This window comes from Euleptes europaea, chromosome 1 (genome assembly GCF_029931775.1).
Source record: "Euleptes europaea isolate rEulEur1 chromosome 1, rEulEur1.hap1, whole genome shotgun sequence".
Lineage (NCBI taxonomy): Eukaryota > Metazoa > Chordata > Lepidosauria > Squamata > Sphaerodactylidae > Euleptes > Euleptes europaea.
In genome coordinates, this window is record NC_079312.1 from 77,371,044 (window position 1) to 77,383,916 (window position 12,873).

The 12,873-nt window shown below is 40.9% G+C and overlaps 1 protein-coding gene across 1 annotated transcript in view; it reads left to right on the plus strand.

The window, feature by feature from the left end:
* The window catches only part of FANCD2 (FA complementation group D2), a 52,434-nt gene that overhangs the window by 12,047 nt on the left and 27,514 nt on the right, over window positions 1-12,873 (plus strand). Inside the window, exons 11-19 of the mRNA XM_056855376.1 lie at window positions 476-576; window positions 3,301-3,409; window positions 4,539-4,574; window positions 5,208-5,351; window positions 6,041-6,175; window positions 8,936-9,067; window positions 9,641-9,748; window positions 11,126-11,235; window positions 11,637-11,697. Of these exons, the coding sequence (XP_056711354.1) occupies window positions 476-576; window positions 3,301-3,409; window positions 4,539-4,574; window positions 5,208-5,351; window positions 6,041-6,175; window positions 8,936-9,067; window positions 9,641-9,748; window positions 11,126-11,235; window positions 11,637-11,697 (936 nt within the window). The remainder of the gene's footprint in view (window positions 1-475; window positions 577-3,300; window positions 3,410-4,538; window positions 4,575-5,207; window positions 5,352-6,040; window positions 6,176-8,935; window positions 9,068-9,640; window positions 9,749-11,125; window positions 11,236-11,636; window positions 11,698-12,873) is intronic.

Here is a 12,873-nt window from a genome sequence, read left to right on the forward strand (position 1 = left end):
AGTCAAATGCAGGGGGAGAGCAATGTTACTCTGCATTGTAGTCTGTGTATGCAGGCTGCTGAGTGGGCCAGTGCTCCTGAACAAACTGGGATTCCTGCATTCAAAAGAACAATATCACTGTTAATGGATTATGTTTTAGAAACCTAGCTTAACATCCCCTGAAGGACCCTCCCTCTCCCTTTTCCTACTGTACATTCAGTTCTGCATGCTGTGAAGAGAACAATATTTTAAAAAGAATTTAAACTGTCATAATTACCAACGAGTTATGGGTCTCTCTCTCTCTCTCTCTCTCTCTCTCTCTCTCTCTCTCTCTCTCTCTCTCTCTCTCTGTGGTATTTTCTGAAGACTTTCGTTCACCACATGGCACTTTTCTTCCTCTGACTTTTATTATCGTCCTCTTGAAATGTGTGATTTATAACATTTGAGTTTATTTGTGTGCAGTGGCCACAAAAACATGTGCATTGCTGTCCTACAGGTAATTTCTGATCTTCGTAAGAAGCTGGACCTGGATTCTTGTGTTTCACTTCCACGAATTCAGGCTTCTCAGAGCAAGCTCAAGAGCCAGCCTCCGGGAAGGTACTGATGTGATATCTGTGTTGGCTGTTGTTCAGCCCAGCTCCATCCTAAGATTTGCTGTGGCAGTATATAAGCACTGAGGAGGAGATACATTATTTTTTCACAATATATTGTTATTTATTTATTACTGTAATGTTGTACTGTTATGACAATGTGATTGTGTTGCAGGCAGGTGCATTGCTACATACATTTAATGCAGATATTTACAGGTCTTTTCATAAGTTTGAAGCACCTTTCCTATGAGGAAAGGCTCGAGAATCTAGGGCTTTTCCGTTTAAAAGAAAGACAAGTAAGGGGGGAAAAGTCTTCTAAAATCATGCATGGGATGGAGAAAGTGGACAGAACTTTTTCTGCCTTCCCCATAATACTAGAATTTGGCGGGACCCAATGAAATTGTTGGGGAAATAGGTCCAGGGCAGGCAAAAAAAAACCCTTCTTTACTCAATGAATAATTATGAAATTAACTCCTGGGGGGGCATAATGATGGCCATGAGCCTAGATGATCTATAAAGGGATTAGATAGATTCATGGAGGATAAATTAATAGACACCTCCTTTACTGATTTTACAATATAAAATACATCAATTATAATTTAGCACAGACAATTGTATTGTTTGGCATATTTATGTAATTTCAAAGTATAAATATCTTAGTTTTCTGTAAGACAAATTGCAAATATGTCCAATACTTGAGCATGAGTTGCAAACTGCTGTACCCTATGTTACCTTAGCATATGTATCTTCATTTTTGCTAACTGAGAGGTAGGAAAAATAAAAAATGAAAGTAGAAAACAAGTTCTGTAGTAAACAAAAGGAAATGTATTTGAACATAAACACTCATACATTCACAATATGCAGGGCTACCAGCATATCTGGATATCCATTTAAATTATAACATTGAAAACGCTGAACTACTTGTTTTCATTAAACACATTAATGTGTTAATTGTTGCCAAAATTATTTAAATTTAAACATATTCTTTAAAAGATGTTGTATGTGTCTACAGTACATAATTAATGCTGTAGATTTTCTTATATAATAATTTTCATAGTACATGTTTAAGGCAGTTGCAGAAAATATTTCAGACACTCTAAAGGGGGGAATCATAGGAGGTTTTCCCCCCTGCTCCCAAAAATTTCCCAGTTATTTTCCATTTCCCCCCCTCTGGCCCTAGAACACATGAAGCTGCCTTATACTGAATCAGATCCTTGGTCCATCAGAGTCAGTATTGTCTACTCAGACCGGCAGCGGCTTTCCAGGGTCTCAGGGCCTTTCACATCCCCTACTTGCCTGGTCTCTTTAACTCAGTGGTTCCCAACCTTTTTTTGACCAGGGACCACTAGGACTTTCTTGTTCGGTGCAGGGACCCCAAGGTTCAAAATAAAAATCCTGAGAATTTGAAAATAAACTTTAATCATAACTGTTAGTTAAACATTAAACTTAGAATAATATTTGAATATATATTTTTATAATAGAGAACTTTTAATTGAAAATATTAATTTATTATGGGTTTATAACTTTGTTTCGCGGACCTTAATTTAGTTCTCGCGGACCCCTGGGGGTCCATGGACCCCCGGTTGGGAACCGATGCTTTAACTGGAGATGCCGATGATTGAACCTGGGACCTTCTGCATGCCAAGTAGATGCTCTACCACTGAGCCACAGCCCCTCCCCTTCAAATCCTTAGCTTGGTAGTATCTTTGCATGTATTGATGGCACTTATAGTATTTCCACTCCTTGTTACCTGCTCATGATCCTCTCTGTTTATTGAATCTCTTCCTTTCTTCCAGCTGGATTGATGCCAGCATCACAGCCTCATATCTGCTTGTGCTCGCCTCTCTGTTGATCACTGTTGGACATTTTAGGGGCACATGGGTTCTGCAACAACTTGGCTGCAGGGATGTCTCCCTCACAACGGCTATCAAAGCTTGAGACTTGAAACTTAGGAATACATATTACTGCCACCAAAGGCAGAGGCTGCTTAAAGCAACCTTCAGCAACCATGTGCTGGCTCTTGTAGGTTATCCGGGCTGTGTAACCGTGGTCTTGGAATTTTCTTTCCTGACGTTTCGCCAGCAACTGGCAGGCATCTTCAGAGTAGTAACACTGAAGGACACTGTCCTTCAGTGTTACTACTCTGAAGATACCTGCCACAGTTGCTGGCGAAACGTCAGGAAAGAAAATTCCAAGACCACAGTTACACAGCCCGGATAACCTACAAGAACCAATGAACTCTGACCGTGAAAGCCTTCGACAATATCATGTGCTGGCTGTTCCACATGATGGCTGTAAAACTTAGAGGGGTTGCCATTTGATTTGCTTGTCATGTAGAGAGTTTTTGCATCAACAGCAGATGACATATATCTGCTAGAGGTGTGCCAGCTCCCCCTGCAATTGGGGTGATTGGCACAGTGAGAGAAAGTTAATCCAAACTGTGCACCCTACCATCCCTAAACATTCATACACGTGGCTGGTACAGCTATTTTATCTCCTCAAATCACCTTTACTGTTCCCTGGCATCAGTATCACTGTCTACATTTCAGCAGAATCCCACCTCTTTGCTGTTTGTGCTACTCTGCCCACCGGTGCATCCTTTTGTGGGTAGTAATTTAGTCACTAAATTTAATGTTGAAACATCTGCTTATTTTGTAAGATGTAAGGAACATCTGCTTATTTTGTTCAGATGCTGGAGTAATTCCTTCTATTCTCCCCCTGCTTCTTTCAGTCTCTCTGCAAACCAAGTGAATATCAGCCAGGACTGTGTTAAGCTCCTTTTTGAAGTAATAAAGTCAGCTGTTAAATTCCAGAAGACTATTTTGGAAGCCTGGGTTAAGGTCAGACTGATCTTTCTGTCTGGATTTGCTTTTTCACATCTTGCCCTTTCTTTCAAATACAGTTCTTTACAGCTGTTTTACTTTAGACTTTACTGTTTTACTTTAGACTTCATCCAAGAATTCTATTGAAAGATCTGTTTTCTTCCTTAAATTGAAATAGTGTGTGGAAATTTATTTAATTATTGGTATTAAAAATTATAGCTCTGTTTCTGAATTCAAAGCTTATGTATACTCTGGAATAATTCCTGTTTGGGAAAAATATGCTGTGGACACAACAAAGGAAGAAAACAGAGCCACAGATATCAAAGAACATCTGGGCTAAAGATGTGTTGGTACTGTAATGTCTTGCTAACCAGTGTGTCAAGCACACTCTCCTGCAGTGGGGAAGCCATGAATCAGGACAATCAGAATGCCATGCTCCTTATTCAGTGTTGTACACTGTTGATGTAATAGCCTCGTTGCTCTGTTAAGTCTTTCGGGCTTTCTTATTGCTATCGTGGAGTCTAAATGAGGCTCCTTCATGCCTAAGTTCTTGCAATGTGAAAAGAATAATTGAACTGGACTGCTGGGAGAGTGAAACAAACTGTGCAGTTTCTAGCACTGTTATAGCGGTCAAAAGGAGATTGTAATAATCTTTTAATAACGCGGAATAGCTGGAGAGAAAAGATAGGAGGTGTTGCTGCAAAACCGGTAGGCCAGGATAGATACCTTAAACAGAGTAAGCCCCCCCCCCCCATCTTTTTCATGAACCTCCTGACTTGGTGCCTGGGTGTTCATATGATTTTGAGCATGAAATTCGGCTTCCTTGTGTTGATTCTTTGCAGATGTTTCAGGCTCATGAAGAAGATAGAGTTCCCTAAATAGGTTTAAGAGCATTCTAAATCACACAGCAGAGGTGTCCAAACACTTTTTCCTTCCTACTTCATACTCTGTGCTGTCACCACAATTGTTATTATAAGGTAGTGGGATCTGTAGTAGAACGGTTCTTATTCTGATAGGTTTTTTAATACCCCATCTAAGCCAGACTTGGCATGAGTAGATGGGCTGTTGCAGAGAGGTGTGATAAGCACATGTGTATGTATATAAATATATATAGCATTACAACTGTCCTTTGCATTTTCTATTCTAGGCTATTGAGAATGTTGCTTCTGCCTCTGAGCATAAGGTAATAATATAGATTTAGCAATAACTATTTTCCATGTAGAACTCTTTTTAGGCATGTTAATTTAGGGGGAGAACTGATTTTCTTCATGGCACCCTCATCGAAAACTTCATTATGGCAGTTTGAAATAATGAGAAATTGCTACATGGAGCAAGTTGTAAGTTGTCATTCATCTTTCCCCATGTTTCAGGTAGAGATACTATTGTCCTTGCTCAGTCTTTGCATCAAATCCGTTCATTCAATGCTATTTGGAAGTAATAGCGATAGTGGAAGGGCAGACCTCTTTTGTCTTTCTGTCTTGCCCAGGGAACTAATGTCAGAGAATGCCCTCTGCTCCTTGGCCAAGAATTTTGTTTAAGACACTTCATTATGAGGCAGTTTCTTCAAAGTATTCAAATGCATGTAGACTTACCTGATGATTATTAGTCTCGATGGATTATTGACAGAATGTAGATTTTATCCTTAAGGCAAAGAAAGAAATATGTTGCAGGATTCTATGCAAACGGCCACAGCTTCTGTATTTTTGTGAGTGCGTTCATTCTTCATTTTAGATTGCTTGCCTGATCCCCCTTCTTGTTCTTCCATCTTGCTTGGTATTAACTTTTGTATAATCTTCATTGTTACACTTGCAAAAAGGTTCTGGATTTGATAGTGCTGTTGATAATCTGTGCAACGAATGCCAAAAACAAGAAGCAAATTGAAAGAGTCCTGAGGAACAAGATTCGGTCAGGTGGTATGCAAGAGAAGTTGCTGCAGAATGCCTTCCGGCTTCACTCACAGGTGAGCACTCCCCAGTTCCACCATCCATGCTAGAATCCGCGCAATTATTGGCTGGTTCTCATATGCTTTTATCACTATCCAGTTGTGGCAGAAGAAGCACTGCATAAAGAAATCTTAGAGTGAAGCAGCTGATAGATACAGGTGCCACAATTCCTGTAGTTGTGGTAGGTGAGAAGCTTGCAGGTATAGCTGCAGAAATTGCATGTGTCTCCACATGCTGCTCATTTCCCCTGGTGAAAGTGAGTCTTTTATCCGTAAACTAGCTGTGAGGGTCAGTGGCTCTCACAAATATGTTCTCCCTGAACTTCTACATTTGGCATCCTAAAACCTGTGACTTGACTGCAAAGGAGTTGCTCTCAAATGGAATTTCTAAAGTTCACTGAAGGCCAACTTCCTTTTAGTACAAGGCAGTATTGAACTCTGCATTCTTTCTTTCTTTTGGGAAGCCATCTTAGCTGCATTGCCTCCTTTATTGTCCCACATAATTTTGGAAATGTAATTGTGTCTGCCTCTGCCAATCCCAATTAAGCACTTTAATCTCTATCTAAGATGATGCATTACTTCCAGTAATCAGTGGTGATATTATTTGGGCAATAAACTAAAGAACACCCTTTTTGGAACTGGGTGAAAACTTGGGAGGGCAGTAAAATGGGGTATTAAAGCCATTTTTGATTGATTTATATCTTCAGGTAATGAGAGACCTCTTTCCAGCCATCCTGTCACTGGCTGAGATCTTTCTGCATGCTGTGGATCCCTGTATTGTCTCTTTTGGCAGCTGCACATACAAGCAAGCATATGCAACCTTTGACTCATATTGCCAGCAGGTACAGTATCATGGCGATGTCTTTCTCTTCTGTAGGCAATGTTTTTTATTTTTATAATTTTTTAGTGTACTTCTCTGCCAGGGAGCATAGATTTCTCCATGTATCATTCTCCCTTCCCCGCATTTTCATTCTCAGAGTTCTGCGAGACAGGTTATAAGTTGAGAGAGGATAACTGGTCCAAGGCCATCCAAGGAGCTTTGTGGGAGAGTGGACGCCTGATCCTGGGTTCTCCAAATCCTCCAGCCACTACAACATGTAGTGCTGAGTATATTTTGCATATGGTACATGAGAAAGGAGGGAGCAGGAAAGGGATAATCTTAAAACTGAAACCCTTGGATCCCAAAGTTATTTTTTTTCCTGTAGATATTATATATGCTGTCCTCTCTTTCCTGTTCTGTCTGAGCTAATTAAATTATTATGTGTCTTGGGTAGAATGGAATACTGACTTTTAAGCAGATAAGCCCGTGGGCTTTCATAACTGGATTTACATGATTTACAGATTTACAAAACTTACTGTTCTGTAATGATTGGAAGAGAGATGAGAGGAAGAGAATAGCACAACACCAACTCCTCCCCAGCTTCTGATACTTGTCCTCTTACTGTTTCTTATTTAAGGATGTCCGTTACCCAGTTTTAGAAGTGTGCTTTGTGCTCCCTGGTTTTAATATAATGTCAATTCAATTCAAGACCTTTATTGGCATACAATACAATAAGTGATCCATACAAATGATGAATAGCTATAGGAAAACAAGGAATACTGGATACCATCAATCATTAACCTTAACCAATCTGTTTTTGATAACTGAAAAAGTAGCTGTTTTTTTAAGTTCAGTAATGTCGGTTGACAAGTCATTGAGAAGACAATAAACTTTCAGGGCCTCCGAGTGTCCTGACGTATTAGTTAAAATACGATCGAGTAGATTGTGACGAATAACATCAAACTGAGGACAATAAAGAAGGATATGGGAAACCGACTCAATTGATTGGTTCTTGTAGGTTATCCGGGCTGTGTAACTGTGGTCTTGGAATTTTCTTTCCTGACGTTTCGCCAGCAACTGTGGCAGGCATCTTCAGAGTAGTAACACTGAAGGACAGTGTCTCTCAGTGTCAAGGGTGTAGGAAGAGTAATATATAGTCAGAAAGGGGTTGGGTTTGAGCTGAGTATTGTCCTGCAAAAGTAATGTGCTAATCATTGTCCTGTAAGTATCAAGATAATGTGCTAATGAGGGTATGGTATGTTAATATGGAACCATTAATGTGTGTAATCCAAAGCTAATCTGCATGGCTATTGTTGAATGTTGTCTTTGTTAGTCTGGAGGTTTTTTAGAACAGGAAGCCAAGCCTTATTCATTCTTAAACTCTCCTCTTTTCTGTTAAAGTTGTGCTGATGTTTATGAATTTCAATGGCTTCTCTGTGCAATCTGACAAAATAGTTGGTAGAATTGTCCAGTCTTTCAGTGTCTTGGAATAAGACCCTGTGTCCTGTTTGTGTCAGTCCATGTTCAGCCACTGCTGATTTCTCAGGTTGGCCAAGTCTGCAGTATCTTTCATGTTCTTTTATCCTTGTTTGTATGCTGCGTTTTGTGGTCCCGATGTAAACTTCTCCACAGCTGCAAGGTATACGATATACTCCTGCAGAGGTGAGGGGGTCTCTTTTGTCTTTTGCTGATCGTAGCATTTATTGTATTTTCTTGGTGGGTTTAAACACTGTTTGTAGGTTGTTTTTTCAAAAGTTTCTCCATCCTATCAGTGACTCCTTTAATAAATGGCAAGAATACCTTTCCTATGGGAGACTGTTTTTCCTGAGTTTTCTGATTTTTGTTTGGTTTAATGGCCCTTCTGATTTCATTCTTGGAGTAGCCGTTTGCTAGCAGTGCGTGATTTAGATGATTAGTTTCTTCCTTGAGAAACTGTGGTTCACAGATCCGTCTTGCACGGTCCATTAATGTTTTGATTATTCCTCTTTTCTGTCGGGGGTGGTGGTTGGAGTTTTTGTGTAAGTAGCGATCTGTGTGAGTTGGTTTCCGGTAGACCTTGTGATCTAACTGAAAGTTTGTTTTACGGATGACAAGGGTATCAAGAAATGGGAGTTTACCCTCAATTTCCTTTTCCATGGTAAACTGAATGTTTGGATGGATATTATTAAGATGGTTTAGAAAGTCCATTAATTTTTTTTCACCATGGCTCCAAATAGTAAATGTATCATCTACGAACCTGAACCAGACTGTAGGTTTGTAAGGTGCTGATTCTAATGCTGTCTTTTCAAAATGTTCCATGTAAAAGTTTGCTATTACTGGACTGAGTGGAGTAGCAAACGGCTACTCCAAGAATGAAATCAGAAGGGCCACGGTTACACAGCCCGGATAACCTACAAGAACCAATGAACTCTGACCGTGAAAGCCTTCGACAATATTTCGACTCAATTGAATTTGAGTTGCAGGGACTTAGCCTCGCCGAATGACTGGTTTGGTTATATCGTCCAAAAGTAACAGCTGAAGGGAGAGCATTGCATCTAGCAAGTGCTCTACGCATTTGCGGAGCAATGTCACTTCATTCTTCCAGAGCCATTTTGTTTCAGTGCCCTGGTGTATGATAATCAATAGCTGGTGAGACAAATGTTCACGTCACGGGGATATAGCAATGTTTTCAGTGGAAGATCAGCAACTCGTGATCTATACCCAGTGCCATTCATTCCAAAACCGGGGGGGGGGGCTGCTTCAGAGTTCTTTCTTTTTCTTTTTGTCTTCTTGGTTGCTGCAGGAGATAGTGGGTGCTTTGGTGACTCATGCATGTGGTGGAAATGATGTTGAAGTGGATGTGTCTCTAGAAGTTCTCATTGACCTAGTGTCTGCCCATACCTCATCAGTAGCTCCATATGCTGTCTTTCTGAAGGTAAGCAGAGAGCTTTGACTGTTGTAACAAATTACAAATAACTAACCTCTCAAAGGCAGTGCCAAAAATAGTAGCTTTTGTTTGTTTGGGGGGTTATTTTGTGAGAAGAGGCAGTAAAAAAAGAACAGGTATTTTAAAACAAAAATTCTGAATGTTGCAAATTCCAAGCACACTACCAGTTCTGCTTAGTTGGTGTAAGGGCAAGTAAACATGGTGTAAGCAAGAGTGCTCTGATTTCAGTCTCCCATGGCCTGCTTTTTTTCACTACAGTCCCTGTCTAGAATCCCAGCACATTCAGAATCTCTTGACAATTACAGCTCAGTTGGTCTGTGTTAGGTAATCCTGAGTACGTGCTCTTGTATAACAATGTAGGTAGGTACTTTACTGTGTCAGAAAAACATCAATCTAGTCCAGCAACGATACCAACCATCAGTTGACCCTGGGTGGTCCTTCTGCCCACGCCTGATCTGGACAAAGTCTGTGTGTTCCAATTTATTCTTTGCTGTATTGAAAATCTGTTATTGAAATAAGCCATTGCAGAATTTTGCCTTATTTGATACTCTCTCCTTTCAGAGCATTTTAGACTACATGGACAATCTAAGTCCACAGCAAATCCGGAAGCTATTCCACATCCTTAGCATGCTGGCGTTCAGTCAAGAGCACAGAGGCAGCCACATTCAGGTGAATGATAATGTAGTAGACATTTGTGGTGAATTGGGTGTGAATTTCATGCATGTCCAAACATATGTATTTGTTTCCCCATTGCTTGGACCAGTGAATGCCAACAAACATGTATAGGTGACTGTCAGAATTTGTTGGTATAAAGCAAAGTGGTGTGTGAACCCTTAAAAGAATAAGCTTTGTCATCATTTGGCTCACAAAACCTTAGGGAACAATTAGCATGTCAGTCCTTTCTTTTCTTTCGTCAGTCCTTTTGATGTTGCAATATTCTCTGTTTTGGCTGCAGTAAAAAACATGGCTGCCCTCTGAAATTTCCTGATATATTACTGAGCCTTCAGAAATTCACAGTGTTCTTGAAATTGTCTACTAAATTATGGGCTTTCTGTATAATAAAGACATAACTGGGTTCTAGATAGCCAAAAGAGTGGTTTTGTTTACATAGCCTTCTGCTGTCCAGCTATACTTGGGGCACAGTTACATTTCTAAGCCCATTCAATGGACTTAGAAGGATATAACTGTATTTAGGATTGCACTGTTAATGTTTAATCAAAAGCCCTGCTTCATGAGTGAATTTTGGTGTTCAGCTGTCCATCTTTACACGTCCTTTTTCCTATAAACTCTTTCATTTCATTCCCCATATTCCATATTTGCCAATTTGCCAAAACATGAGGCATGTATCTCTTGAACGTTTTGTGAGATACTGGCTCATTTTGTCTGTATTGTCAAGTCGTCAGAGAAATACAGGACAAAAGAGGTGTAAGGGTCTGTAAGCTTTTGCTTTGTGTGCTCCCCCACCCCCTGGACTCATAAAAGCGCTGCTTCCAGCAGGCCCCAGGCGCGTCCAGCAGGCCCCAGGTTGGAATGTCTCTTCCCATCATCCTCCTCCCTTGCTCTCTCCGACTCCCTCCCACCAGCCATGGCCTTGGTGTGTAGATAGTAATAACGAGCTTCCTGAGGTCTTTGATGTTCCTGTACCATGCACAATTATCTCGTAGATTCCCATAACATGCTTTTGACATCTGCTTCCCTGTAGGGGTTATAATTCTGTCTTTGTGAAATTGCTAGCACTTGCAACTTTACCAGTGTAAGGCCTATACTAACCTGAAGCTTCCAATAAAGTTCCTTGTTTCTGCATGATCGTCTGAGCAAGTGATTTTATGGAGTTTGCACAGGGAGGTTGGGAACCCTCACAAGAGGATTTGCTTGACAAAATGTCCCCCAAGGAGACCTTTAAGATTTGCAGGACAGGAGCAGTGGAGACTGTTTGTGCGTTGGATGGTCCGTGCTGCTTCTCTCCTTTCACCTGTGTTCTGATGGCATGACATTTATCATGTGTACTCCAGGATGAGTTACCACTCTGTTTTCTCTCCTGTGCAGGACGACATGCACATGGTGATCAGGAAGCAACTCTCCAGCACTATTGCCAAGTATAAGCGCATTGGGATTATTGGTGCAGTTACCATGGTGAGCAGCATGGCAGCAAAAAGGTTTGTTTTACCTGGGTCTCATAATCACAACTTCTTGCTATGCTGAAGAGCCCTGGTTCACTTGCTTGATTTCTTTACATTATGCAATCTTTTTTGTAATATGAAAAATAAACTTAAGAGGATGTGAGGGCAACTGAGCTCTCCCATCTAGCTTTGGAAGCCACCTGTGTCCAAGAGCATAATTGTATAGTGATAATTATATTAGCTCAAGGATGAATTGGCTGAGGAATCATGACCAGTGAGATGTCAGTAGGAGTGCAGGGACTTGAAAGGCTTATCTATACATTAAGGGTTTTTTAAAAGAATTCTTGGGATCATTCTCCAGCCCTGAATGTGAAACCTGCATTCAAGTGCCCCTCTGCGTCAGACAACATTAATTAAGATCTACCCACTAATTTCAGGAGTAAAGAAAATGGAAATCTATTGGAAAGACCACCACTAAGCAAGGAGCAGTGTAGACAGGTAAGTATGTGGATGTATACTCAGACGAGAAGTATACTCAGACGAGAAGCCTGGGAGAAAGAAATGAATCTTTAGAGAAGTCACTGCTGAATGGAAGGGATGGGTCCATGACGTGCCGGGGCAGACTTTCAGATCAGTATTGAAGAATGCAATTACACCCATGGATGGGCAGGATTTGTGCATTTCCCCATTGATTGTTTCCAGTATTTTATTCAGAATTGCTAGGATTGGCGATGGGGGGTAGAGTCTAAGAGCTGTCTTGGTGCTGTGTGAGAAATCTTCATTGGAGGAAGACTACTTCCAATAGAAGTTTCTTTGCTTGCAGAAGGGAACCCTTGGTGCCAATAAAGAATGTTTGGAATATATTACCCATAAATTATTAATTGTGTTTTGATATGGATTTTGCACATGTTTGCTACAATTTTAGGTAAGATTGGAAGGCACAGGTGCGTTCATTTTCTGTGAAACACGTTTGTCTAGAGAGAGAACATCATGCCAAGGGTCTACAAATACTGGTTAACCTTGGTAGACAGCCAAAATGCATGGTCACCATGACCATGTCCATCTTCTGACTAGTGGGTGGGTTGGACAGGGTCTTGCCTGTGACAGCAGCACCTATTTATGTTGCATCTTGCTTATAATTTGTGCTATAATCCAGATGCTTAGCCTAAATCTGTATGGGAGTTAATGTGATGGTAGGTGTAAGTTGTCGGCTGCGACTTGACGGCACTTTACACACACACACACAGGTGTAAATTGGTACATGAACAATAGTCACTTGTGTCAAGGGGTTAGATTAGATGCTGTTCAGATTCTTTCTGGCTTTCTGATTTTTATAAGTGTGAGTCTCACTGTGAAGAATAGCCAGATTTGGGATTGGTAAATGTAATAATTGCAGCTAAGAGATTATGTTAAAGCAGGGCAGGAAGTAATTGTGGGGTGGGCCCAAGTTAAGGACTCATCAGAACTGTGAAGGAAGGCTTGCAAGCCCATCCTGTTCCTTTTGGTTGGCCCCCAGGAGGTTGCAAAACCCCCACAATAGTCCCAAGTCTCTGTTTGGTGACGCCACCCCTTCCCCTCACTCCCCCCAAACCAACTGGGTACCCACTGCCACCAACACTCTGGGAATATTTCCTGCTAAATGGAGCCATACGTCTAGAGCACTCTGTACCTGCA